This window comes from Desmodus rotundus, chromosome 6 (genome assembly GCF_022682495.2).
Source record: "Desmodus rotundus isolate HL8 chromosome 6, HLdesRot8A.1, whole genome shotgun sequence".
NCBI classification, from domain to species: domain Eukaryota; kingdom Metazoa; phylum Chordata; class Mammalia; order Chiroptera; family Phyllostomidae; genus Desmodus; species Desmodus rotundus.
In genome coordinates, this window is record NC_071392.1 from 136,656,442 (window position 1) to 136,683,436 (window position 26,995).

Sequence of the window (26,995 nt, forward strand, 5' to 3'; positions counted from 1 at the left end):
AAAATGTCATTCCCTTTAGCAACATAATAGTTTATGATATTAACTTTGAGTAAAGAGAATTATGTGGGGCTCATGCAGTGGAGCAGGATGTGGCCTGGGGGTGAATTTTGGTGGTTTCATTTACTAGATGTGTGGAACTCAGGGAAGGAAGCATTTTAACTACTCCGCAATTGTACTTCTGCATCATCAAGTGAGGGTTATAGGAGGCTATTTGTAGGGATTAGGAGTTAATACACACAGAGCACAGTAAGGATCAATACCATTAACTTCCATTCCTTGACCTTTAGCTGGTTATAAGTATAATTGATAGCACAGCAGAAAACATCTCTGTACATTTTTTTAAACTCTTTCCTTGAAATCTATGCCCCAAAGTAGTACAACCAGCCATAGGGCACAATCATTTTTTATAACTTTTCTCATGAATTGCCAGATGACCTTCAAAGAGATGCATCAGTCTGAAGATTCTCCGGCCAAGCTTGGCAGCATCCCAGAGACCTCCAGTCCTGTCATCAGTAACCAAAATTCCATCTTGTTGGCATAAATACTGAGGGAATGGTTAGTGCAGGAGAGAATTCAAGAGGTGGAGCAGATAGATATGTGCAAATGTGGGCCACAGAGGGCATTCCAAGTTATTGTCCCCTGAGAAGTCTGAAGCTGGAAGAGCGTCTAGGTAAGAACATAACTTGGAAACATCACATCAGTAAAACTCCTGCAACTGGACATTTATGACATCTGCTGATGATTTTGACCTCCCTGTAAGTTGGGAACCTTCGCAGCCTATCAGGCCACTGGCGGCAAACCTGCAGTTCCCCTAAATCGGGTTTACTGACCCACTGCAGTGAGGAACCAGGCAAAGACAGGGTTGTTTCCCCAAAGGGAAAAAAACTTCCTATGTGGTTTGCTGAAAGAGGGGGTCTGGGTGAAACTTAAATGAAGCAGTGTTCCCACAGACTCAACAAGGCAAGGCTGTGTGCAAAGTGGGCCCAGACCCTGTTTCCTTGGGAACCACTATGTTAAGCAGATGTGTTAAGCCATGGGACTCTGGTCTAGGGGCACCTGGTGACCTTGGGCAGGTGAGGGATGCAGGCCCCAGCTCTTTCCAGAAACCCCTTATCTGAAGCTCACACTGGGGTGGAATGGAGAAGGCTGCTTTCTATGAGTGATCAAGATTCTCCTCTAGAGAGGGGTGTGTCCTCCTTCCTGGCTTAAAGGGCAAAGTGAGGCCTGTGATTTAGGGGACAAGTTTTCTCTGTGGATAAAGAAGCGGTGGTCACTCAGAGGAGTCACTGTGACACTTCAGGACAACAGCATGCCCTGAAGAAAGTTGTCTCCTGTTCACTGGTAGTATCTGTCAGGCCAGCCTCAGGATTGCAGACAGGCTGGCACTTTCTCAGTGTAAACTTTTACTTTCTTAGCTGGTATTTTCAGAGCTACCCTGGACCTCAGTTGGAGTTGAACCACGAGGCAGGGGTTGGTGACTGCCTTTCAAGTGTGTACTAGGTTTCTCTTAATAGCCGCACACCAGAACCCACCGGACTCTGGCCAAAAGGGCACCTGGTGACCTTTGGTAGGTGAGGGGTGTAGGCCCCAGAAATCTCAAAAGTGGGGGGTGGGGGGGACTTGGGACATGGCCTCTTTCCCATGTCTGCCTTGGAGGGATGGGGCAAACAGGACCACAGCTTCGATTCCCGAGTCGTCCAGCTCCTCCAGCCATCTCCCACTTCTGCTGGGCTTGGCCAGCTTGGGTCAGACCCCAGGTTTGGGTGGTGGTGAGTAGGTCATTTCAGGTTCTCACCTGTAAAACCCGAAGCCACCGCCCAGTGGTCCTGCCTCTCTGGAATGCCCCCCAAACCCTGATGCCCATCTCTTCCAGGGTCCCTCTCCTCCCTAGTGCCCCGCACCGCCCTCGGCCCCATCCATGGCCCCATCCTTGGTCCCGTCCTTGGCCCCGTCCGCAGGGCGCAGCCCACGCTAGCCAACGTTGCTGCAGTCCCTGGCGCCAGAGGCACCTCAGTGTCTTTGGTGTTCGTTGTTTTCCTCTTTTTCTCTCCCTCCTTTCCGGCTGGCGAGACGGTGAAGCCGCTGGCTGACAGAGAAACGAAAGCAGATCAGTGTGCGCGAGATTGCGGGCCTGGGCGATGTGGCGGAGGTACGAAAGAGCTTCAGTCTGCACTTGCACTTCACGCTGGTCAAGGACCACAACGTGGCCACGACCCCGCGACTACTTCTTTGTGCTGGCGTACCCTGGGCGCGACCACCTGGCGGGCCGCTGGATCCGCATGTGGCAGCACTATTACGCCCGGGACCCCAAAGTGAAGGCGGCTTGCGGAGGACGATTCTCCTGCCTGGAATACCCGTCCCCACTGCCCCGCTAGTAAGAATGAGCCCCTGGCACCGGATTTCTTGAGCCACAGGCTCCTGAGAAGTAATAGCAAAGAGCTGCACCTCTCCCACAAAAGAGGCAAGTAGAGCCGGTGCCTACATAATGTATTGAAGTTAAGCAAGATTACCTCTGTTCACCCCCGCAGCCCATTGGTGATCCAGTCACTGGCTTCTCGCCCAGAAGAGCCTTGAGAAACCCCTTGCCCCCACTCCCCAACCCCTCATTTCCCTAGTGGTCAGTCTGCTCGGGGGCCGAACCCCCAGACCCTCTGCTCGAGGAACCTGGCTTTGCAGAAGTCCGCTGTTCCCCACATTTCCCGAGCCCTGGAATCCTGGTGGAATTTTCCGGAGTCCGGGCTTCCTACTCTTCCCTCCCTCAACCTTTGTTTTTCTGCAGTAGTGCGTGAGAGAAAAGGGTACTGAAACCAGGCCTGGGTATTTTATGTGTTGGAAGCTGGTGAACTCGGTCATCTGCAGGGGATTGGAATTGTTTTTAATTTAATTTAATTTATTTTAATTTTATTTTATTTGGCTAGGCGGTGATTAGGAGAAAATCGATGAAGATGCTTCTTGAAGCAGGAGGGGTCAGAACCGTACAAAGAAGTCTCTGTCTTTGGGGTTTCCACACCTTTTTTGAACTTTACTTAGTTAAAAATTCACAGAGATTAAGTAATTGATACTTTTCATATTTTGCAAAAATTCATGTTTATGGTAGAGAAGTACACAATACATAAAAGAAAAGTCATTGGTATCTCCATTACTTTTATCCATATTAAAAGCAGGTGAAAAGATCTTTTCAGATCTTTTTCTACTCCTAAATATATATACACACATTTTTATTTTATTTATTTATTTATTTTTATTGATTCTAGAGAGAGGGGAAGGGAAGGAGAAAGAATGGGAGAATCATGGATGTGAGAAACATCCATCAGTTGCCTCTTGTATGAGCCCTGACCTGGGATGAACCGACAGCCCAGGCATGTGCCCTGACAGGGAATTGAACCTGCGACCTTATGGTTTTTTTGTTGGAGAATGCCCAACCAACTGAGCACACTGGCCAGGGCTATATACACATTTTTAGAAAGTATATTGCATGCACAGTTTGATGGCTTTTCTGTTTGATTCATCAATATTTATAAGTTTTTCATCAGCTCCAACACAGTAAATATGCTTCTTCAATATCAGTGGTAGTTTTCAGTTAGATGGGTATAGCACAGGCTTGGCTAGCCCCCTTCGGCAAGTTTTATTTATTCTTTTTCTCTTGACCATGGAACATTTTGTCTTTTTTACTATACTAAGGTACATTGAAAACTGGCAAGGAAAGGACATACTTGCAGGCCTGAAGTCAGTTTGCAAAGATTTTTTTTTCCAAAGGTTTGACTTGGACAATTGCTTTTTGTTGATATTACTTTAGAGTATTTTCACAGGGCATTAAGAAATGTTTAATAATTGCTAAGAGTAATATGTATTGCTTTTCCAAACTTATTCTGGGGCACTTTTTTTTTTTCCTGAGAGGTAGTGAAAAGGACACATTTGTTGGAACACCAACTAAGCCTCTTCATACTTAGTATGCAAAACAGCATAGAAAGGAGTGGCCCCAAATGACTAAAACCGGTTATTACAACAAAGGCTTGGGATGACTTTGTCAGGGAAGCTGGCCAGGAGGCACTGGCTCTCCCAGAATTCCCTGCTGATGGCAGAGCTCTGTTTTGCAACATCATTTTTACTGTCTGTGTAGCAGATGACAAAGGTACAGCTTTGCACATTCAAGGGCATTTCCCTAGAGTTGGCCATACCCCAACATTTGAGGGCTCTTGTTAGAATTTATGTGTGTTTACATCCTGAATAGGCCAGTGATGGGCTCAGAGATTAAAGGTCAGAAATGACCTTTCATGAAAAACTGGTTTGCTGATCCTTCGGGAGTAATCTGAGTTTTGACTGTCTGCTGTGGTGGCTATAGGTGGAAACCTTTCTCTTAAAGAAGCCACAGCCTGTAAATGGAAGGATGCTTGCCTATTTTGGACAGGAAGGCCATTTAAAAAAGGAAAATTGGAATTTAAGTTCTTTGTTTTCACTAGTTCATGTTGAAAATAAGCTCCTAGTCTCTTTTTCTGCAAAAGTTACATGTTTTCTTGTAACTGACCAGAAACAAGCCCCAGGAGGGTCAGAGCCTAGGGGAAGTCGGCTCCCAATAAAAATCCTGCAATGCCACACCCCCAGCATCAGGAATAACCTCATGAATTTGTACCACGACTCATCAGATTGGGGTAACCTGCCGATATATACTTAATAAATTATAGTGCTTTTATTTATTATTTTTGTCTTTTAAACAGTTATGCAGGTCCTTATAATTATTGGAAGAAAAATTTAAAAATACAGATAAACCAAAAGGAAAAAATTAGCTGTAATCTCACCATTTAGTAATAACACTATAAATGCTACAAATATTTTGTGTTCTACATCTTTTTTTCTATACTAGTAGAAACATTTGTTTTTATTACACTGAATAGTATCATGCTGTACCTATTGTTTCATAACTCTTTTAACACTCTATATTTGGTAATAGCAGAAATAATTGAAACTTAGGACTCAGAGGCAGATTCTTTAAGCAGACTGTTTGAAAAATCAGCCAGTCAAAAAATCTGGCTAAAATTAAGGTTAATACTTGGCCGGAGACAGCACTTAGTTACAAAGATAATTCATGGATAGGCTGAAGTGATGACAAGGTTGGAACTCCACTCTAAACTCAGGAATGGAATAGAACTGGAGTGCTAGAGATGGTTCATGAGTCAGGTTCCTTTAGTTCTGGCTTTGCAATTCAACCTATGTGACTTTGGGCTTCATTTGATTTCTTAGACTTTCTTGTCTTGTTTTCATCTTTAAAATGTGGGGGGTTGAGTTATATAATCTATATCTGAGGTTCCTTGCCATTCTAAAACTTTATACTTTTGTGTTTGCTTATAAAATGTTTCCATTTTATATTGACATTCCATCTCTATCCAAAGAGAATTTCAGAATCCTTAAGAAAGATATGACACAAAAGCCTCAAATTAATAGAATATTCCAAATAGGAAATTGGGCCAAGACAGTAAGGAGAGGAAAACAGTTTTAATTCTGGATACGAGATCAGGAGACAAAATGGAGACATGAGATCTGGCAACCAAAGCAAATGGCAGATCATACCCATTTACGGGAGTCATTGAGTCTCTATGACAACTTGTACAATGGGTAGTTGGGAGATTTCTTCCATGTGTCTTTAAAGGAGATGTTATACAATGTGGATAGCTGGCTTGACAGCACCCCTGCAGTGAGTGAATGGAACAGCAGTTCATTGTGTAACCAGCCTATAGCATCCCTAGTCAGTTTACTCTGTAACAGGCCCTCTGCATCCCTATAATTAGTGGCAGGAATAGTCAGTTTACTATATAGTCTACTTACTGCATCCCTGCAGTGAGTAGATGGCAGAGCCACTTTATGTTAACAGTCTATTGCATCCCTGCAGTTAGTGGATGGAATACCAATTTGCAATGTTACCTGCCTGTTGCATCTGAGCAGTTAGTATATGAAATAGCTAATTTACTGTGTAACTGGCCTAACTGCATCTCTGCAGTGAGTGGATGGAACAGTTAGTTTACTACATAACCTGCCTACTGCTTCCCTGCAGTTAGTGGGTGGAATAGCCATTTGCTGTATAACCAGCCTACTGCATCCCTGTAGTGAATTAGTAGAATAGCCAGTTTACTATGTAACTGTTCTAGTACATCCATGCAGTGGAATAGCCAGTTTACTATATGACTGGGCTACTGCATCCTTGTAGTCAGTAGTGGAATTAATAATTTTTTATGTAATTGGCCTACTGTGTCCTTGCAGTGAGTGGGTAGAATAGCCAGCTTACTATATAACCTGCCTACCCTATCCTGGCAGTTAGAAGATGGAATACTCAGTCTATTTTGTTACCAGCTAACAGAAACCTCTAGTGAGTAGATGGAATAGTCAGTTTATTATGTAACATGACTACTGTATCCATGCAGTAAGTGTGTGGAATAGCTTGTTTATAAGGGCCTACTGCATTTCTGCAGCGATTGGATGAAATAGCCAGCTTACTATGTAACATGCCCATTGCATCCCTGTAGTCAGTGGGTGGAATTATCAGTTTCCTATGTAACTGGCTTGCTGCATCCCTGCAGTGAGTGGACCATTCAGTTGGCCTACTGTATATCTGTAGTGAATGTGTGGAATAGCCAGGTTCCTTGTCATCCTCGCAGCGAGTGGATGGAATAGTTAATTTACCATGTAACTGCCCACTGCCTCCCCACAGTCAATGGTTGTATTAGCCACTTTAGTATGTAGCTGGCCTAATGCATCCCTGCATGAATGGATAGAGCGGTCAATTTACTATATAATCAGACTGCTGTATTCCTGCCTTAGTAGGTGGAATAGCCAGTTTACTATGTAAGAGGCCATGGATCTCTGCAATGAGTTTATAGAATAGCCAGTTTGTTATATTACTGGCCTATATCACCCCTGCAGTGATCAAGTAGCCAGGTTAGTATATAACTGGCCTTCTCTATTCCTGCAGTGAGTAGATGGAATAGTTTCCTATGGCTCTTCCTTATAAGTTCATAGCATTATCTCAATGGTAGACTAAATAACAGGAGCTCTCCATTGGGTCCAAATGTTGTCTTATATATTTCTAATAATGTAATTATAAGGAATACAAATAATTTTTGGTTTGCTGGATGTGGGAGTTAAAGGAAGATGATCTACAGTAGTGTTTTGTAGCCTTCTCTGCCCATAAGCCTGACTTCTGAGAATTTGTTTTAATTAGTCAGTGGTTGGACCAGCCAAAGAAATTGTTTTAACATACCCAGTTGTTGTGATGTGTTTCTAATTGTGAGTGTGAAGTTGACCTTGTATCCCATGGGCTGCTTCCCTGACAGCAGATAGCTGAAAGTTATTTTGTCTGGCCAGAAGCTGATGTTGGGTGATGTTTTGTGTTGCTGATTACCCTTAGAGCTTGCCAAGTGGAAGGTGGGTGAGACCATCATTTTATGAAATTAAGAAACCTCTTTGGATGTGTGCTATGGTTTTTCATAGAAGACAGTTTGGCCTCCTCTCCTTCAGGTTGTGATTGTTAATATTCTGTTTCAACTTGGCTGGACCACAGTGCCCAGATATTTGATCAAAAATTATTCTGGATGTTTATGTGAAGGTGTTTTGGAGATGGGATTAACATTTATGTCAGTGTACCTTGAGTAAAACAATTACCCTCCCTAATGTAGGTGGGCCTCCATCAGTTGAAACCCTCAGTAGAACAAAGACTAAACCCCCACCCCTTCCCAGTGGTCAGTGCCCCTGTGTCATGTCTGGGCCAGTTCTACCCTGTACAGGAGAGAGGCAGCAGTTCGTTGGGTTTTGCTGGGCTCAGTGGGTTCTCACACTGGTTACTAAGGCCTTTCTGGGGGAGAGAAGGTTCAGTGCCGGAAACTCCATATAATACTAAACCAAGTGTAAGGTAAAGAAAGCCAAAGCTGATGAAAAGTCAGGAAGATACAGTGGACTGTGAGCAGTAGTGACAGCCATGGTACTTCAGGTGACTGTATGGATTAATTCATTACACTGCTGTGTGTGATTTTAAGGGAATTGGAATTTGTGTATTAGTTTAGAGCACATATATTCAAATAATCAAAAAATTTAAAAAAGCAAAGACTGGACTCTGATTTTTAAAATATGTGTGTGTGCTTTTTCTATTTGTAGATTTAAATATGTATGGAAAATTTTCTAAAGTTATGTATTGAAAAGTTTGAACATTTTATTCAGTTTCTTTTTCAGGGGTGCTGATGTATATATTGAGTGTCTTTTTTATTCCATATCCGTATTTTTCTCTTCAGTCCTTTTCATGCTTTCCCCCCATTTTGTTCACTTTCCTCAGCCAGTTTCTGTTTTCAGCTTTGCCCTTGGTTTGTATTCATTGGTGCCTCCATTTCTGTGGCTTTATTTCTTACTTTACTTCCCTTTTGTGGTTGGTCAGGTCCTTTCATTACCTTATAAGTGTTTCTTGGCTTCTTGGATAAATCTGTATTTATAAATTTCATTTGCTTATTGACAAATGCTGGGTGTTCTTTGCCCGTCGTATTTCCTCTCTGTCTTTCTGTTTTTATTTTTGGTATGTAGATCCTGAGCTTCAACTCTTGGAGAGAATTCTTCATGAGCCAGGAACTTGGTGTGTGTAGTCTGGAAGAAGCTGCTCCTCCCTGGTTCCCAGGTTTGGTTGTAAGTCATGTATTGGTGTGTGTGCATGCACATGTATGAGTGAGTGTTGTCAGCTGATGCTTGTTGGCATCAATTCAACATCAAGAGAAATCCCTACTTTGGGGCATGGTGAAGAAGGAAACTATTCAGTGCAAATTGCTCAACTGTGATATAGTACTGTTGTGAGAACATCATGTTTTTGGAACAGCTCAATAGTGCTACAGCTTAATTATGAAGCAGCATAGCTGTGGAACAGCATGGCAGCCAGGCGGTCCTGGGGCCAAGCCCCTCTCCAGCTAGACAGTTCTGTTCTGCTTTGCTCTGCTGTAGTCTGCTCATCCGCTCTGGGTTAGTCTGTTTCATTCTGTTCCAGCAAGACATCTCTAGTGTTTCTTCTTCAGTGCTTCAGTTCCAGCTGGGTAAATGCAGTCTTCAGCCTTCATTGGAAAGAAAAAGTGTGCTCTCAGAGCTAACTTATATAGACAGAAGTCATGCCCCTGTTCCAATGAAGACTTTAAATTCCTTGCAGTTTAATTGGTCCAAAAGGCACTGTCCTGATCAGTCAGAATGGTGCTGCTCTGATTGGTCAGTGAAGATACAATGGGGAGTGGATATAGTTGCACAGCTCTATTTGGACAGGGAATGTCTTAGTCCTGTCAGCTGAAATAGGGTTCCTTATAGGGTTTATAAGGGCTTGCTTGGATGGCAGAAACACAGTGCAGGAGACAGGCAGCTTAGTGCCAGCAGGCTTCTCCCTGAAGTGCTGTTTGCATGCAAGGCCCCTGTGTAGAAATGGCTGCTAGACCTGTTTCTTTTTTCATCTCCTCCCCTCCCCCTTATAATACTATGAGACAGTTTAAATATTCATGGTGATTACAGATTTGAATGCAGTTTCCCTCTCAAAGATTAGTGCATCTAGACTTTCACCCAGTAAATTATCATCAGAATATTGAGAAACCCAAAATAAGAGATGACACTTCAAAAAAGAAATAGTTCCAAAGGAAAAGTGATTCTTTTCCTCATTTAAAGAATTCTATGTTTAACTTTTTGAGGAACCACCATACTATTTTCCCCAGTGGCTGCACCATTTTACATTCCCACCAACAGTACACAGGGGTTTCTGTGAAGCAGGAGTACTTTGTGGTGGCTCCACCCTGCCAGACATCACCCACTGCTTTAAGTCTTCCAAGTTTGGTTGCCAGGACCCAGTGAGAACTTGTTTTGAGATATTCCCAGACAAGGTTTGTTTCTTCACTTGGGATTTGAGGTCAGTGTGGAAAGACAGGATGTTCTCAGGCTTCGTTTCTTCCTTAAGGCTGGGGTGTGTGTGGACAACAGCATCCCCTCATCTTGGTCTCTTCATCACTGGGGGTGGGCCAGTCCCCCTCCTTTCCCAACCAGGGCCACACTGGGCCTCACTAGGAATCAAGGCAGGAAGGACACTGTAAAAGGCTCCCATGGGCAAAGCCAGACATGTTTGGCAGGCTCTGTTCAGTGATTTTATTTTATTTTATTTTATTTTATTTCTGTTCAGTGATTTTAAATAAATCCAACATATTCTAGGTGAGAGAACCTTGGGAGTTGGAGGTTGGGGGTCCTGCACCTCCTGGACACCTACAGTAGAGCAAACATGATGCAGAGTCGACCTGTCGGGTCCTCCTGGTCCCTCTCAATGGCCCTTGGGCCCTGCTTCTTGGCTGGTTTTCAAGCTGGGCCTAGCACCTAGCTTGTTTTCTCCCTTCTGTCAGCCCTGTAGATTCCTTGGGGTGAGTGGCTGAGGACCTCAGGCCTATACATGCTGACCATGTATACCCATGTAAACCCATTCCATGGGTACAAGGTAATTGAAGGTACCACTTTGTGTGACTTCAGGTTGCCATTCAGCTGAATGACACTCACCTAGCCTTTGCCATTCCTGAGCTTGTGCGGATCGTGGTGGATGTGGAGAAAGTGGTCTGGGAAAAGGTTAGCATGAGGACAAGGGTATGGGGCTACAGTGTCCTTCAGACCTGAGTGTTGGGTGATGGCATCCCCCACAGAGCTGGGAATATGTAGTGATGATGTCCCTTGTAGACCTGGGCCATAGGCTGACAGTATTCCCTGCAGAGCTGGGCACATGGGGGTGATGGTATTCCCTACAGAGGTGGGCTTGGGGTGACGGTATTCTCCTGACTTTGGAGTTTATCTCAGCAATGGTTATCAGTACTGAGCTAGTGCTACAAAACTGAAGGAGGCCTCTCCCCTGTGGCCTTGGCAAAATGGAGGGACATTTTCCCTGAGATGACAGGGACTGTGGGGAGGAGAACAAAGATCCAGGAGTGGGTCTGGTGTTTCTCCCAAGGCACCAAAACATAGTGAGTGGGAACATGGGTAAAGGGGCACAGAAGAACAGATTTTCAGAAGCCAAGAAGAGGATTCTGACACTACTTAGGGCTTCTAATATATATCCTCATCTTAGAAATCACGGCAAAAACTCCTGAAGTATTAAATAAATACATTTTTTACATCTTTATAGGTTTGTTTTCATGACTTATTTTGGTCTCAGATTCTTTACTATGATGGTGTATTCTTGATCCATACTAATTAGAGCATCATGTGAAATCATAAAACAAAATTCATCCTGTTTTATAGAACCCAGAGCCCCTCTGTTGTCTCGGGGTGTAACTGATGGGATTAGGTGGCCCATCTTTGGTCCTTTCCATTCCTGGCCAGTAGAGAGCAGGGCCATACAGTTTATAAGTGTTCTCTGGACTGTGGGTGTTAAGTCATTTTAGTGGAAATAAAATAGAAAACTGCCCAGTGCTCTGTTTTGTTTACCAATAAAATATAGTTTACAGAGAACCCTCATGTGCTGTTGGTGATAGTGAAGCCACTATGAAAAACCCTATGGAGGGTCCTCAAAAAATTAAAAATGGAGCTGCTTTCCTTTTTTGGGTATACAAGTACATCCAAAGAAACCATTTCGAGAGCATATATGTACCCCCATGTTCATTGCAGCATTGTTATGAATAACCAAGGTGTGGACACAACCCACGTGCCCGTCTTTAGACAAGTGGATAAAGAAGAAGTGGTGTATATATATACAATGTAATATTGGTCATAAAAAAAAATGAAATCTTACCATTGCAGCAGCATGGATGGACCTAGAGGGTATTATGCTAAGTGAAATCAGTCAATTGGAGAAAGACAAATACCATATGATTTAACTTATATGTGGAATCTAAAGAACAAAATGAATGAGCAAACAAAACCGAAACAGTGTCATAGATACAGAGATCAGACTGATGGCTGCCAAAAGGGATGGTGGTTGGGGGAGTGGGTGAAAAATGTGAAGGGATTAAGAAATACACAAGCTGGTAGTTACAAACTACTCACAAGGATGTAAAGTACAGCATAAAGAATATAGTCAATAATATTGTAATAACTATATATGGTGCCAGGTGGGTCCTGGAAATTTAATGGGGAATACTTTGTCAAATCTGTGATCTAACAACTATGCTATATACCTGAAACTAATACAAAATAATACTGAATGTAAACTGTAATTGAAAGCTAAATGAAATAGTTTATAAAGAGGGAAACTGAGGGGACTCTAGGTAGTAGGGTAAGCTTTATTCATTTGTGTGGGTTTGCTGGGTCAGGATGCAAAATGTTTGTGGATTGTATCAGGAAAATGAAGGGAATTGAGCTCAACTGCAGTTTTGAGGAAGTTCTAGACAGGCCCCAGAGAGTGGAGGCCCCTTTCTGGTAACATGCTAATATCTGTCTTTGATCTTAGACTTCCCTCTTGCTTAGGCATCTGGCAAAAGATCTGTGTGTTTCTAAACAAAGAACCCTGGAATGTTCTGAAATGTTCTAGGCTTGGGAAATCACAAAGAAAACCTGTGCATATACCAACCACACTGTGCTGCCCGAGGCTTTGGAGCACTGGCCTGTGTCCATGTTTTAGAAACTGCTGCCATGGCACGTGGAGATCATCTATGCCATCAACCAGAGGCACCTGGATATGGGCATTGGCCGTACTGGGGTTGGGGTGGGGCTGGTGGGCTGCACCTGTGCCAAGGGGCCCTTCTGTTTTCTCCACATTACTTCTTGAACCAAATAGCCTCTGTCCGGTGGAGGACTTTGAGGTGTGGGGGCTGTCACTTGGCAGAGCTGTTGGCTAATCCCCTACATAGACCTCTGGTGTGTGTGTGGGAGATACGGATTCAGGTCTTTTTAAAATATTCCTGTTCCCTCGTGGGTTTTAAATTTAAGTATCTATTCTTGGAATGTCAGAGACCTTTATCCTGAGATGACATAGCAGCAATTAAGTGATTTGGAAACAAACCCCCATTTGTCTTTGTTACCTGAAGAAAAGTGATACAAGAACAGTGAGGACTTGAAATTTAGGTATGACTATAGTTCATTTTTTAAACTTTTGGTGAAAAGGCAGCTATTCCCACTGTCAAAATGTGATTAAAACCTACTTAGGCTGACAGGGACAACATTCCCATCTTTTCCTTATAAGTCACATGGCATGGCCCTAGCACTGATGGTCCTCTAGTCTGCCGCTGACACAGCAGCTCTGCGGAGCCCTCAGGCTGGGCCTGGCTCTTCCCTGGACTCAGGCAGCATGGGAGAAGGGGCTCTCAGAGGTGCGTCCAAGGTATTTGAATGCAAGTCTGGGGAGTAGCAGCCCCAAGGTTTTCTTGAAGGAGACCAAACTTCCCCCAGGGAGCCCTTAACCCATTGTGGGACTTCCAGCACTTCTGCTCATGGCTCTTTGTCTTGGCAACAGCAAGTGGCTGCCCTGTTCCCTGGGGATGTGGACCGCCTTTGGAGGAGGTCTCTAATTGAGGAAGGGGACTGCAAGCAGATTAATATGGCCCACATGTGTGTGATTGGATCCCGTGCTATCAATGGCGTGGCTAGAATCCACTTGGAGACCATAAAACAGTCAGTGTGAATGATCCAGTGTTTGCCCTGAGCTAAGGCATACCTCCTTTCTGACCCCACTCCTGTCTCTAGGAACTGTCGGCTACCCATATGCACAGTGGCTGAGGCATATGGCCCATGCTCCACACCATTGTTGTGCTGCCCTTGTGGGCAATGGCTGACCTACTCAAAGCACCCTGGCCAATAGGTGATGTTGAGGAGGCAAACCTTCTCATCACCAGTGGCTCGTTTTTTCTGCATTGTGGATCTGTCTAGGCAGCGGCTCTGCTCCTGTATCCATCTGCTGCTGGCTGAGTACCACGAGGGCCCCACCTGGGGATGAGTGACCTGGCTTGGATAAGGTGTGATGGGCAGGGGCTTGTCACAGTGAGAATGGAGGAATTCTTAGGTCAGATCTTGTGCTTCCTGTCACATCTTGGTGGGATGTGATCTTACAGCTTCTTCCACTCTCATACTTGTGAGAGTGCTAGGTCGGCCTAAACCAGGTCTGTACATGTGGAGACTTCTGTGTTCCTGGTGCCTGCCCAGAGGCTTTAATCCCCACAGTTGGGTGGGGGGGGAGGGGAGGTCTGCATTGTACAGATACAGAAACTGAGCCCCAGTTTCTCCACTATGGTTTTCACTCTAGAAAAGGGCCAGGTCCTGCTACCTGTGAGGTTATAGCCAGCCCCAGGCTGCATTATTGACCGTGGGGTACATTGAAAAGTATGTGCTGCATGTGTGCTGTTCTCAGAGTATGCAGTCACTCTTCTCCAAGGGTGTAGTAACGCTGGCTGCTCCGCATCTTTTAGAAAACAAAACAGGAAAACTGACTTTCAGGACATTCCAGGGGATTTCCTTACAAGGTCCTCATGTTCTTCTTGCTCACCATATTAAGAACACAGCATTTGTCACCATTTCCTATTTTCTTTGGTTTTAGCTTTAAGGATTTTTACAATCTGGAGCTGGAAAAGTTCCAGAGTAAGATGAATGGCATCCTGCCCCAACGGTGGTTGCTCCTGTGTGACCCAAGGCTGGCTGAATGGAGGTGAGACTGGCCACCTCTGAGTTCACAGGGGAACTGTGGGCACAGTTAAAGCCAAGGCCACCATCCGCCTGGTGTCGGCAGGCTCATGGTCAGTGGGTGCTGAGCGGGCAGCAAACTGCTCCTTAGTGTGTGAACAGCAGTGGCTCCTGGATGGGAATAGGTGGGGTCCATCTGCCACCCCCAGGCAGATGGGAGCACTGGGCCAGGCAAGGCAGTAAGTCAATGGTCTCTGGGGCCTGTGGGGGAATTCAGAATCGAGGTCCTGGGGTTTCAGGAAGGGCTAGGGTGGGGCCACCCAGCCAAGTGTTAAACCATAGGCCAGTAGCAGAAGAGGTTTGGTGAGCCAAAGATATGGTAGTTTATTGACTTGTGTGCTTAATCAGGAGGGAAAGAAATGAACTGTCATACATACCAGGTGGTGTGCTAGACCTGAGGATGAGCAGGCAGATGTGCGAGCAGTGTCTGGCTAGGGCTGTGTGTGTGTCAGGGAAGGGACAGCAGAGCTGAGATCTGAAGAGTGAATGGCAGTAGCCAGAAAACAGAGGCTTGGGCAACAAAATAGGAGGACAATCCCAAAGTGAGGTGAAACCACATGTCCCTTTTTAGTCTTCCAGAAAATCAGGGAGGGTTTTCTGACCAACCTGAGCCAATTGAAAAAGCTGATGCCCTTGGTTAGTGATGAGGCTCTCATCAGGGACATGGCTGTTGGGAACCGCCCTGCCTGGTTTCAGAAGCTGTACCCCCCACCCCCCCACCCCATGGCTAAGGCTGAGTGAGAGCTGAGTGAGAGACCAAGGGACCCTAAGCCACTGAGGAGATGAAGCTTATCTCCCTGGCAGGAGTACCACCTCTGCCCACTTTACTCCACCTTACCTGGCCCCCAGTACATGACCGGTTAGCCAATGACGGGTAAGATTCCTCAAGGGAGGGATGACCTAAGACAGGCATGATCATGAGGAGGCCCTCAGGGAAGGACTTGGGGGGCTATGGAGAAAGGGGGTGATGGACCCTCGCCCCTCGGCTTTGACAGAACCTGAGTCTTCATTCTGTCTGCAAGAAGTCTCCTAATCTCTTGGCTGCCTTACTTCCCCAGTTTGGACCTAAGCCTGAAACAATGCTGGAGGTGGGTGTGGCCCTGTGCTGGAAAGGGTGGGCTCCCCAGGGCTATCAGGCCTAAGAAAGAGTGCATAAAATCCTGTGAAACTGTGCTTGCTAATACCCTCGATTTAAATGATAAGGGTCTAAGCCTGAAATGAACTTCCTTCCCCAAAGTTTTATGTCCCTTTAGCCATCTGACCCTGACTATAAATAAACTCTCATAGTTCTTTGAATGTTACCTATTTTTTGATCACATTGTACTGCCTGACAATGACTGATGGGCTTAATCTGAGAATGTGGGTCTTTGGAGCAGCTGGTTGCTTACTGATTATAATAATGCTCTGTGTACTTTGATGTATTTGCAAATTATTTTCCCAGGGTTGTGTGAGAGACCAGTAGGTAGCAAGCTTTGTGGGATCGATAGCAGTCCTAACTAAAAACAAGGGGGGAATATAGGAGACCATTCTGCGTGGCATGGGCCCTGCTCCCACTCGGAAAGGCCAGTGGAAAGCGAGGTCCAGCACACAGGACCCACACCCATGGATAGGTTCTCCCATGGGGAATCAGGCATTGTACCTAGGCCGCTTTGAGGCTTGCTTTTTGCTAAAACTCCCTCACCCTGAATTGAGGCAGCAATTGTTTACTGCATATCTTTAAAGTAACTTCCTAAAATCTATGCTAAACCTTCCAAAGAGGAGTGTAACCAGTTCAACCACTTTTCCCTTTACACTGGCAAATATCCTTCTTTCTTGATGTAATTAGCAACATCCTCACCTTTGTTTTCTGTAAAAGGTAACCCCCTAAAGTGAACCTGTGCATAGTAAATGAGGACCATCCTCAATATAATGTGCCAGAGAAGCAATAAAAGCCTGTCAAGGCAAGGGTCGGGGGCGCTCTCCTTTTGAGAGAGTAGCCGTGCTGTCCCTTTTCCTCCACAGGACTTGGTAGTCTGTGTGAATTTGTCTTGTCTCAGCCACCACACCATGGACACTGCAGGCCAGTGTCCGCATCACGTGGCCAAGGTCAAGCAGGTAGGTCTGCATATAGCTTGTCCTTGCTGCCTCATACTTCTTGTGGGGCAGTGTCCCTGCCTGTTCTGTGTGTTGGGGCCCAGGAGCTTCAAAGTCCATCCTTTCTACTGAGCTTTTCAGTTGAGGTCTGGACTGACCTTAGGTCATGAGGCAGGCAGGTAGGCAGGTGGGTGAATGCAGACCTTCAGAACATCCTTGAGCACACTGTTCCCACTTGTCCTCACTTGGCTGCCACCCCTCAGCTCCCCGGCTGTGGTATTCTGGTATTCATTCCCCTCCCCTGGGGCAGCAGCAGATCTCCTGGGAGTTCCCTCTGTGCCATGTTTCTGACAGAGGGAGAAATATTCTCAGCCCAGGTGGAAAGCCAAGCATCAGTTTGATGTTGGGGACCGTGTGGGATTTGTTCTGTGAACCATCTAACCAACCACCCCTTTATTCTCCCCAGGAAAGTTCTCTGCCTTCCTGGAGAAGGAGTACAATGTGAGAATCAACCCCTACTCCATGTTCGACGTGCATGTGAAGAGGATCCATGAGCATAAGTGGCAGCTGCTGAACTGCTTGCACATCATCACCCTGTACAACCACGAGTGTAACCTCATACTCCTGCTCACTAGCTCATCCTGGGGCTTGGGCCTTTATTTCATGCAGGCAAGCAGTGAGGGGACTGTGTGTGACATTGCACATTTACTTTAAGCAATAGCTTTATGTTTTTCTGTGTGCTCAGTGTCAGAGTAGTTGCAAAGAGTAAAGGGTGAGCTCTGTCTCAAGTCTGATTTGTCGTACAGGCCTGAGCTACCTGAGGCAGGCAAACAGTTAAATGCCTCAGAAGGGCCATGGATTGCCTCAGGCTGTCAGTGTGGCACTGGTGTGGAGGAGGTGTGGGGGACCTTTCTGGGACTCAAAGACTAGGTGTTGTGTTTAGTTCAGCTTTTATTTTAAATTTAGTTATTATCTTTATTAGACCTGAGTTATTTGGAAAGCTTTTATATATTAGAGGCATTTAAATTATACTTATAAAAAGCAAAGTATATATTAAATTTATACATTTACCTTTGATTGTTTGAGCAACATTTAAATATGAAGAAATATAAATCAAAGATCCCTAAAAGTAAATAGGAATATTTGCTAGGTTTATAAATATGATAATAACACCTTAAGGAATAACTTAGTTTTCAAAGTTTCATAATGTAATACAGTGAGTATTAATTTTATAAACCAAAGAAACAACAAATACTCTTTAATATAAAAAGCTCCTCTCAAGATCATTAGAGCTCCTATTACCAATTGGTAAGACTCAGGTGTAGAACCGAGTTCCTTGTGAGACAGTTAGTAACAGGGTAGATGATGTTTAGGCTTGAGTGCCTCTGATGTTTCTGACTCCAAACCTTCAGAGGAGGCTGCAGATTGAGGACCCTCCTGTGTGTGGCTGAATAGGTGCTTTACCTCCCGGATTCCCTGGCCAGAAATAGTCATTCATGTAGATTGTTCTGTTTGCCATGTTCTTCTTTTGAAGTCATGGTATTCTGCATTTTATTTGTCATTTCCTTCCTGAATCCCTTCCTTGAGTGACTCAGTGCCCCTTTCTTCTCACTGTGACCCTGCCTGCAGTCAGTAGACTCTTTGTCACCTCTTCTGGTGTAAGCCTTTGTACTTCCATCATGAGTTCCTCCTGCTGGGCTTGTCAGCTGTTAATGACACCCTGTAATCCCCAGCTGTTCCAATGAGTCGTCAGGGGCTTGTGCTCATTTCCTCCTCATTCACTTGCCTGTGCACGTATATGTGTGTGCATATGTGTTCAGATGCTTTCTCCATGGTTAGGGCACACAACATTGACACTCTGTTGTCCTCATACCTGGCTTTTTTGTCTTAGTCTGTGGATGAACACATTTAATGCTCACCATTTCTTTTGAAAAGCTGTCCTGCCTGGATTTCCCTATAGGACAGGTGCTGATGAGGTCAGCCTGCTTGGCCCCACAGGGCTTCTTCCCTGTCTCCCTTACTCACAGCTCCTCTGAGGAGGCCGGGTCTCCAGACACTTGCTCTCTCAGCCCTGTTCTCTACCCACCTCTGTGACCTGCCAGAACTTGCTCAGTGGTCTAGAGTTTGAATGTTTTTCCTTTCTAGTTTTGGTGAAAGTGTTTGTATTTTTTTTCTGCACTTTATGTTATTCTGTCTGATTTCCAGAAGTGGGAAGATTCAGAAGTAAGGGGCAGTCATGTTCCTTCTAGAACATGAAGTCAGATGTTAAAGATCATCCACAACTCTATACTGCTTATGGCTGCTTTTCAGTTCTCTGGTGAATGCTGTCTAGGTCTCTCCCTGTGTAGACTGGCACCCCCACTGCCACACACACTGAAATTGAAAACAGGTGGTCTGGTGAGGACACTCAGTTTGCTGCAGCTAAAGGTGAGCTGATCATAGTACCTGATCATCTGTCTGCCCTCATGCAGGGGAGCTTCAGGAGGAGAGTTGGGAAACTTGGGGTCTTGCCTGATACCTCTCTAAGGCTGATGATACCACTACCACAATCCTGAGGTCACCTCTTTTTCAAGGCCAGTCATGTACAAGGTCTTGAGTACTGGTGACCAGACCCAAACCAGGCTCCTGTTCTGGAAACAGAAGTGCAGCTTTTCCTATGGGCCTTTGGAAGAGTTGGCTCTTGGCTGGCCTTCTTCACACCCTGGGATACAAGTGCAGTATCTAGGAGACTCACTCCTCTTTTGTAAGTGGGATTTCCTGGTGGGTATGTAGGGCCCAGTGTGGCTACCACCTGTGTTAGGTTGATCTCTAAGGACACTGGTCACTATGGCTTACCTGAATCTCTTGGTTGTCTGCCAGGAATAAAGAAGGACCCTGCCAGGGATTTTGTGTCCAGGACCATCATAACTGGGGGTAAGGTGAGGTGATGTCCTCTTTCCTTGATATTTGGCCAGATTGTACAAACCAACACACTTTTCAGTTGTGCCACTGGGTCCCGACTTTGGTGCCAGCTGTCCACTGGGCTGGATGCTGTGGATCACTTAGAGCCAGAGCTCACACAGTGCAAGAGGATCTGTAGCCCCCAGGTAGGCCAAGTCAGTCCAGTCTTCATCAGCTTAGCAATAGGAGGGACCTGGACTGGATTCCTGCCTACCCAGCACGTGGGATTGGGGAATCCCCACCCTCCAGGGCAGTCCCCAATGGGCTTTCTGGGCCCTCCTTTTGATGGGGCAGTACACTTTGTCTGCATAACCACCATCCTTCCATTCTGTGCCTGGCTCTTGGGCTCTAGCTTACACCTTCCCGCCTCCATATACATAGTTGTGCTGAGGATGCAGGTCACTGGCTGCTTCACTGACCAGATGTGAGCCTGCTGTGAGCTCCACCTGGCTTTATTTCATTTACTGTGGCACATAATTTGGACACACTATTGTGGAGTTTAGCACATCACTATTAGGCACTGGCGGGTCTCATCGTTGTGCTGTGTGCTCTGAGACCCATCCTCTGCCACTTTTCCCCAACAGCTTTGTGTCATCAGGGAATGTGAGGAGCTCTGGGACACAGCTTCTTCATGGGGTACCATGGGGTAGGACCAGGCTCTATCCTTTCCACTGACGCAAGCCCATATGAAGGTATATGGGAGGCTCAAGCCCTTCTGTGAGCCCACTAGCTTCAGACAGTAGCACACACTCAACTTGTTTGGTCTCTGCCTACCCTTCCCCCCAACTCCTGCTATTTCTGAAACACAGTCTAGACATCATGATATTCATCGGTATTTAAATATGCATGTTTTAGCCCTGGCTAGTGTGGATTTGTGGCTTGACTGCCAACCTGCAAACAAAAGGGTCACCAGTTTGATTCCCAGTCAGGGCACATGCCTGGGTTGCAGGCCAGCCCCCCAGTAGGGGGTACGCAAGAGGCAACCACACAGTGATGTTTCTCTCCCTCCCTTCCTCCTTTCCCCTCTCTAAAAATAAATAAATTCTTTTAAAAAATAAATATGCATATTTTAGAGATAGGGTTTTCAAATAGTTATAAAAATTCTAATTATTAAAAATTTCAAGGCTAGAAAAAAGTAGAATTGTAGGACATTCATAAAGCTGGACTTCTGTTGGACTGTTTCACAGCAAACCATAGACACTAGAACACTTTACCCCTCAGCACTTAACACATCCTCACAGTGATGTTTTCCCCCTAAACCACAATACTCACAGTCTTGAACACAAGACCATTGCCACACTTAGATATTAAAGGTAAAAATATCAAACAAATATCTCTGATTTATTTGAATCAGGACGCTGGCAAGGGCCTAGCATGGCTGCCTCTTAAATCTCTTATCTGTAGATTTTCTCTATACATTTCTCTTTTTTCCCCCCCTGCAGTTATTTTTGTTATAGAAATTGGGTGGTGTGTCTTCCCCAGCTTGCTTGTTCTGACTGCCTCCCTCAGGTATGTTGCAGTATGTCTTTTACTTCCCTGTATTTCCTGTAAGTTGGTAGTCAGTTCTAACAGTCTCGTTCCTTTCATTTCTTAATTTCTGAAAACTGACTAGAATCACAAAACAAGCTTGAGGTTGACAGATTTCTGCACATGGGTGAAGTGGCTGTCATGAGATGTGCTCCGTCAGAGCCCAGGGAAAACAGGTGGCATTCTATCTGGTATGGTTTCAGGTTCTTCTGTCTTGACTCTGTCTGCCAGATCGAGTGGAGGACGTGTAGGGATGCCATGGTTTCAGGTGCTCTGGAGAGCCACCCTTCCCGGACACCAAGGGGCTACTTAGCCAGTCATGACCTCAGCGTGTCCAGCACCAGACTCTAGTGACCAGTAGTGATGCTGGCCCCAAGCACAGGTGTGTTTATGCTTAACTTTCCCTCCCCTTTACAGGCAGCTCCTGGTTACCACATGGCCAAGATGATTATCAAGCTGGTCACATCCATCCGTGATGTTGTAAACCACGAACCAATTATGGGTGACAGGCTCAAAGTGATCTTCCTAGAGAACTACTGAGTGTCCTTGGCTGAAAAAGGTACTCCTGTGGAGGCCAGAGTAGACCAGAAAGCCTGCCCCTGACTGGGTGTGATGTGGGAGGTCATTGCTGGTCAGGAGTTAACTCTTCCCTGGACAGCAGGGCCCCCAGCCAAAGGGGCCGTCATTCTAGCATTGAAAGGCTTTGGGGAGCTCTCTGTCCATCCTCGAGTGTGAAGAATTACTCTCAGCATTGGACGTTCTTTGTCTCTACTTTCTTCCTCCCACCCTGATCTCACTGTCCCTCCCTCTTCCCCCCTTCTAGGCCCCTCAGCTTTGCCTTTCTGCTGCTGGGCTCACTTTTGCTGGCAGGATGTTTCTATCCCCTACCTCCAGAGGCTGCTTCTGTTCCTCACTACCTGCTTACTCTCAAAACAGCATTGTCTGCTTCTCATTTGGGCCAGCACTTACCTCTTCTGTCCTTTCCAAGGGCGGCTCGGGGCCTGACAACCTGCCTTGCTCTATTGAGATTTCAGTCTGAGGCTGCTCCACCTTAGGGGGTCCTGGGAAAAACTGCTCAGGATGTGGGTGGCAGCCCGCACATCTCCACATCTAGAGAAGGCCGCCAAATGTGTCCTGATCTGTATGTGCATTTCTAAACTGTCTGCTTCTGGAGACTGGCAGGAAAGCCTCTACCCAACCAAATAGTGCAAAGCTAGCCTTGAATTCTGGTGTAGCAGGCACCCCTGTGTTTCAGACAACTATGTCCTGCTTCCTAGGCTTTGTCTGAGTAAAGATGTACAAGTTGATGTGCTCTCTCCTCCTGCCAGATTGGCCGGTTCATCAGAACTGTTGGTCCCCACTGCCATGGACCATGTGTGGTCGTCCTTCAGTGAGCCTCTATGCATCTTACAGATGTTTGCTGCCTGGAACTCCTCCTCCCTCCCACCGTTGTTTGGGGCCAGCTCCTATGCTATTTTATTTTGATTTGATTATTTATTGATTTGAGAGAGAGAGAGAACACATCCATTATATATTCATTGATTGATTCTTGTATGTGCCCTGACCAGGGACCGATTGATTGAACCTGCAACTTTGGCATATTGGGACGACACTCTAACCAACTGAGCTACCTGGCCAGGGCCTCCTGTGCTTCTTTAGAACAGACTTTGGAGGCACTCACCTGGGCCTCAGACCTGGGGCCAGGGCCCCCACATTCTCTTCCAGCTCTTAGACTTGCTGTGACAATGCATTCACTGTCACATTTGCTGTGTCATCTGCTTGTGGGGTGGGCCTGCATGGGGGCCAAGATGCCTGTGTCTCTATTCTGACACCTGTCCTTGATCTTGAAGAAGGGCTAGGTTCTGGTCTTGCTGTCCTTGAGTGCCAACCATTGGGATATGGAAGTATCAGCTCCACAGATGAGCTGAGGACATGGGAACAGGGATGCCAGGGTAGGTGGGACAGAGTTAAGTACAAGGGACCCACACCTGGGAGAAGTTGCAGGGCCCAGTCTGCAGACACCACAGAGTAACCAAATAGGAGGAAATTGCCCCTCCTCCCTTCATTTTCTAGTCTTCCGGTTCCATAAGAGTCCAGATTCCTCTTGAAGTGATGTAATGAGACTTACGGACTTTTGAATAAGACAAAAGTAGTACTGGGAAGACAGGGAGTGATCACACCAACAGGTCAAAACCAGGGGCCCTACTAGGCTTTTGGTTGGATTCTCATCCCTGGAAGGTTTTAGAACAAAGGCCCTTTGCCACCTGCAAGGCTTCTCAGGAGTCTCATCTTGAACCCTCTGTCTCAGGCTGCCCTGGATCAGGAAGGGGAGCCCTTCATGTGGGGTGGATGTTGCTCAGGGTCAGCCACCTGCAGGCATGCCCTAGGGCTCCAGTTTGTCCTGGAGTGAGTACCAACCTTGGGTCAGGATTAGAGAGCAGGGTGTTTTTGTGGTTCCATGACTCACAGTGTGAGTAGTTAGTTGGTGGCTGACATGCCTTCTTGTGCTACCCTCCTTGCAGTGATGCCTGCTGCTGACCCATCACAGATCTCCACCATGGGCACTGAGACCTCAGGTACAGGGAACATGAAGTTTATGCTCAACAGGGCCCTCACCATTGGCACCATGGATGGTGCAAATGTGGAGATGGCGGAGGAAGCTGGGACTGAGAACCTCTTCACTTTTGGCTTGAGAGTGGAAGATATCGAGGCCCTGGACCGGAAAGGGTGTGTCCCTCCGCAGGTCATCAAGGGTGTGGCATTGTCCTGGGCACTGCCCAGAGTCCCAGGGAGGGCTGTGAAGGGCTCTTGGTGAGGCCTCTGCTTGTTAGGATAAATGCCTGCTCACCCAGGTGGTGGGATGTGATTGTGGGCACCCTGTCCTTGTCTCCTCACTTCCAGCTTGGGCAGGAGCTGGCTGCCCTGTGCTTCTACATGGTTCAGTCTGAGGGATCCAGACCAAGTTCTTCCAAAAGGGTAGAGGCTACAGTCTCTATGGGGAAAGCCCTTGGGGCTCTTGATTGATTTGGAGATTTGAGGCTGGCCCACTGCAGAGATTCCCTGGTCTAACTTGGTAAAATAACTCTTAGGTCTAGCAATAGTTTTAGAGTTATAGAAAAGTTGCAAAGACTGTACAGGGTTCCACATACCCTTCCAATTTTTCTTATTACTTATATATTAGTTATTAGTATGGAACATTGTCAAAATTAATTAACAAAGAATGGTATGGTGTTATTTATTAAAGTCAATACTTTATTTCACCATTTTCTCATGAACGTCTCGTCAACCTTTTCTGTCCCAAGACCCCAACCAAATCATCCTTTTGGTCTGTGACAGTTTCTCAGCCTTTTCTTATTTTTCATAACCTTGGACACTCTTGAGGAGTCCTGGCCCCAGCCTAATTCTGAGTAATAATTAAAAAGAAAAGATAGTGTTGCCTAAACGCTCTTTGGGGAGTTGGTAAGGCCTCAGGCACCACTTGGGTAAAAATCCAAATGTCACCTAAAAAATAAATAAAAATAAAAAGCCTCATGTCACCTATGAAGTCAGAACTTTGTCCTTGTCAGCCTAAGAGCATACACCCCATGTGCTCCATTATTCAGACTTTGCACCATACCTACGTCCTAGGATGTACATATCTGCCGAATGCTTCCTTTTCTGACTTCCTGATGTCAGGAAGGCCTGTTGTAACCTGCAGGGTGTGGGCAAGAGGCAGAGTGGGAATGCACAGAGTTGCAAATTCTTGAGCAGCCCTCTCCTGTGGCAATATGATGGAGCCGTATGTGCCATTGTACATCTTCAGGGACCTTGGTTCTACAAACAGTAAAAGGAACAGGTGGGACTGATTTTGCAATTGCAGCTCATCACCATCTCTCTAGGGCCCAGCAGCCCACATGGCCAGGGGTGTGCCCACCAACTGCCCCGCAGCTGCTGCCTGGACGCACTGGGCTAGCAGCTGACTTGACCAACCTCCCCACAGGTACAATGCCCAAGATACTACAACTTTCTGCCCCAGCTAAAGCAGGCCGTGGACCAGATCAGCAGTAGCTGCTTCTCTCCCAAGGAGCCAGACTGCTTCAAGGGTATCGTCAACAGGCTGCTAAGGCCAGGACAGGTGGGACTGGCCTCCCCTTGGTCCTATGTCCTTCCCCACTGACAGGTCAAACAGACAAGTCCCGTGATGGGCTGAAAATTACATGTTGTTGGGGGTGAAACCTGGCCTTGAAGCTTGTTCCCCCACAAATCCCCCTGACTGTGGCCCATGGGCAGATCCTCAGGCTACCCACCTTGCAAAGTCCCACTACACCTAGGGCAAGAGCTTACAGTGCCTCTTGTGGTGCTTGGTATGCTGTGGGGGGCTGTAGTGGCAGGAATTGCCCACTTTGCAGTCCAGCCCCAGGCCCCCAGCACCATCTGGATGTGACAAGCAGGAGGTAATGTCACATGGGGCTGATATGAAATGATTCCAGAGCCCTTTCTTCCCCAGTGGGAGTGTGGGCAGGACTCCTCTGGGAGGTGGGTGGGGGGGGTATAATCCTATAACAAATGTGGGCCCTTAGTGACACAAAATGATTAAAATGGAATTAACTATACCTGCAGTGTCGTTACAATGCAGTTGACACATGATTATAACTCACCTTCGGTTACAGACTTACTAACTTGGAACAGGCTGGCAGTGCCATTTGCCACATGACAATACTTTGCTCCAACCTACTGGTAAAAGCTGAGTCTGGTGAATGCTGAGAATTGACTCCAATTCCACTTTTAGTTGCTTTTGGGTTAGTTTTATTTCTTTCTTTTTGATGAATGCTGTCAGCTGGCTTCAACCAGACAAGAATGTAACCACACAGGTCCTGGGACCGGGAACTAGGTAGGCCCTGGCCAAGGTCTGATCAATAAAGGACACATGGACAATAACAAGGGGGTGGGGCGGGGTGGTGGAAATAGGAGGGAGGTGGGGAGGGCTGAGGGTTAGGTTGGGGTGGGGGGAAAAGGCAGAGAACTGTACTTAAATAACAATAAAATTAGAGAAGAAAAGAAGAATTTTATCAGTTTTATGAAATGTGTTTCTGACTCAATTATAAGTGGAAATGCATTTCTATATTCATAAATCCTGTGAGATCTTGGAGCATGATGGACCACTGCTGCGGGCAGTGGCATTGTTAGTTTCTTCTGGGAGAGGGCACCAAGATGTACCCTGGGAATGTGCATTGCCTGTCCCTGTCCTATGGCTCCCAGGACATATGCATGTAACTGCAGTTCACAGCTATGCACATTGCCATCTCTTCCTTTCTTTTTTTTTAAAGGACTGGTCCTGACCATACATTGATTTTATAATCCAAGGCTCCAGTCCTTACCCACAGTTTAAGCTTAGGTGCTTGCACCAAGGTACTATACGAAGAAGCCATCAGGGCTCTTTGGACCTGATTGAGATGATGGCCCAGCAGCTGCCTGCTTACCTGCTCCCTTTTTTGTGCTTCCTCATCTGCAGTTGGCCTGTTAGCCAGCTATAAAAACACTTAACAGCCTGTATTTTAATTTTATATCCTATATCATTCCCCTGAGAAAAGGATCTGAGGCAGCTCGTATAAACAAAAAATTTAAAACAAAAAAACAAGATGAAGAGGCCAGGCAGAACAGGCAGGTCTCACAATATGAGCAGATCATATCCACTTCCTTGGCTGAGAAGAGCTGAGGACTTGACTGGGTAACAAAGCCAGAAAAGCAAACCAATCATGAAGGGCTGTCCTGCTGAGGGGGGTACATGGTGTTTTAGTGGTTCTCAGAGCCTCTAACACAGAGCAGTTACACAGCCTATGTA

At 46.0% G+C, this 26,995-nt stretch overlaps 1 protein-coding gene across 1 annotated transcript; it reads left to right on the forward strand.

Moving 5' to 3' along the window:
* Positions 1–430: 430 nt before the first annotated feature.
* Positions 431–25,364, forward strand: PYGB (glycogen phosphorylase B). Its single transcript, XM_071221848.1, is given in 19 exon segments — positions 431–512; positions 1,874–2,111; positions 2,195–2,374; positions 9,711–9,778; positions 9,781–9,875; positions 10,507–10,599; positions 12,494–12,644; positions 13,419–13,578; positions 14,492–14,599; positions 14,852–14,858; positions 15,214–15,297; positions 16,711–16,728; positions 16,812–16,821; positions 17,174–17,317; positions 19,567–19,625; positions 21,592–21,733; positions 23,697–23,901; positions 25,154–25,164; positions 25,167–25,364. Coding segments are annotated over 19 exon segments (2,019 nt in total). The 3' UTR covers positions 25,331–25,364.
* Positions 25,365–26,995: the final 1,631 nt, after the last annotated feature.